A 2,117-nucleotide genomic window follows, 5' to 3' on the forward strand; every position below is an offset into this window, starting at 1 on the left:
ACAAAGATCTTTCTGTATATCAAAACAGCTTTCTAATTCATCAGTCAATTTTAGAGCTTCTTCAGAATTTACACTGTCCTTTGGAGCACTACGCTCAACTGATATTTCATTTTCATGCAAATGTGTACCATTATGAATTTCAGATATGGGTATATTCTCATGGCAATGTGTGGAGTCCTGCTTTTTGAGTTCCCTCCCAAATTGCAATAAGTTATTTTCTGTTGATTGTTGAAAATGTGAGAAAGCAGCCTTCAGTTCATCAACTTTTTCTATGACTGTAGTTTGTTTCAGAAATTGTAACTGTGTAAGTATTTCAGAACAGCTACAGGTAGCTTTTTGCATATCATCTTTGATTGTCCCAGTCGAACCATCTCTCAGATTCAGTACAAGTAGCCAAGCTAGGAGCACATTGGAGGAAGAACCAAAAGATGAAGGAGAAAGATCTGAAAGGCTGCAAGCTTTTCCTATACATCCACTATGTTCTTTCTGGAGACCAAGCAAAGCTGATTGCAGTTCATGCAGCAACATGCTAGACATGCAATTACTCTGAACATCAATTCCCATTTTCTCATTGGCAATTGCACAATCAACTTGAACAGCAACTTCAGATTTTTTTCTTTGACATAGGTTGGTATCTTGAATATCAACTTCTGACACATTGTCATGTGTTTCATGAAACAAGTGTAGCTTACCACCATGATGAAATTCTGACTTTAGTGAATACTTGGCTTCTTCTACTATAGTTGTATTAGCATGAATCAAAGAGTCAGTTTGTTTTTCACCTGAATCCTTGGCTGATTCTTCTAAAGTTCCCGATTCACAAATCGGCTTTAATGCTTTTTTGGTTAGATTATGTTCAAGCAGATGTTTTTTTTCAGTCACATGCACTTTATTTGTGATAAATCTTGCTTCTTTATCTATAGAAGCATCAGTATTTTCCTTAGGAAAATGACAGACATTGCTATTCTCTACGTTCCCTTTTTTATTTATAGGGGGCAAGACAGAATTTGGTGACAAGTTTTTCAGCCAGGTTTGGACATAGTTTTCAACTGAATGCTCAACAACCTCCTCTTGAAAATCCTCCTGGGTTAAAGCCTCTAATGTAATGGCTCTCTCTGACTTATTTAACTTATCTGCACTTTTATTTAGATTTTTCTTCATCCCCTTTTGCTTTTTCTCTTTCTTTGATGGTAAATTTTCCAAAATATTCTTTTCCTTTTCTTTTTCAAAATTAAGATTCTTTGGCACTTTTGACAATGGCTTTAAGATCACTGATGAGTTAGGTGTCTGTTCAAAAGAATTGGTTGTGAGATGTGTGCCATCTTTCTCGGTACTCTGTGTATCCTGACTGTGTTCAGATTCATTGTTTGAATCAACTGTCACTAGGCCATCTTCACTCTTTGCAGATGAAACAATATTATTTTTTTTACCTGACTTCATTTTTACCTTGGCCAACTTGTTGTTATTACTTCTAGGTTTTTTATTAGATGATAATCCATTTTGTTCCACTGAATCCTGGTGATAGAATTCATCTTCAGGACATACGCTTTTGCCTGAATTGACAGACCCATCATTGCTTTTTACAAAAAAATCCGTACCTTTTTTCTGAGGGATTTCAGAATAATTATCCATAGCTTCTGTTGTGGAATCCTGTGTGGTTTTGCTTGTGATATCCATTCCCTCACTTTTAATTATCCCTGAAATTTCTTTATCTTTTTTATTTTCATATGTACTTTGCTCTAGAAAGTTAGATGATTTTCTCCTCTTCTTTTTGGTGAGGGAAGATGCAGATTGGCTGTCATCAGTGAAATGTGTTGCTGTCACAGATTCAGTCCTGACACTGATTTGATTCTCACTTTCAGTAACAGTAGGAAAGCATCCAGTTGTTGGATCTATTTTCTCAGTAGAAGCTTTACTACATGGAGATACCATCACCTGCATCTGTCTATGTCCGGGACAGGCTGAATGCACTGAATCTTGAGAAATAGGTAATAAGTCAGCAGCTTTGCATTTCATTTCTTCTTTTGACTGACATAATTCTGAATATCTAACGAAAGAACTCACTGATCTTTTTATTTGTTTAACGTCATACGACTTACGGATGTGGTCTGCTGAAC

The 2,117-nt window shown here is 36.0% G+C and overlaps 1 protein-coding gene across 1 annotated transcript in view; it reads right to left on the reverse strand.

The window, feature by feature from the left end:
- The window catches only part of RP1 (retinitis pigmentosa 1 (autosomal dominant)), a gene marked incomplete at its 3' end in the record, with an annotated part of 10,191 nt that overhangs the window by 2,309 nt on the left and 5,765 nt on the right, over nucleotides 1-2,117 (reverse strand). Inside the window, exons 5-6 of the mRNA XM_010289977.1 lie at nucleotides 1,431-1,553; nucleotides 3-1,133 (exon numbers count right to left, since the gene is read on the reverse strand). Coding sequence (XP_010288279.1) covers nucleotides 3-1,133; nucleotides 1,431-1,553 — 1,254 coding nt within the window. The remainder of the gene's footprint in view (nucleotides 1-2; nucleotides 1,134-1,430; nucleotides 1,554-2,117) is intronic.

Source organism: Phaethon lepturus, unplaced genomic scaffold (assembly GCF_000687285.1).
Source record: "Phaethon lepturus isolate BGI_N335 unplaced genomic scaffold, ASM68728v1 scaffold17726, whole genome shotgun sequence".
NCBI lineage: Eukaryota > Metazoa > Chordata > Aves > Phaethontiformes > Phaethontidae > Phaethon > Phaethon lepturus.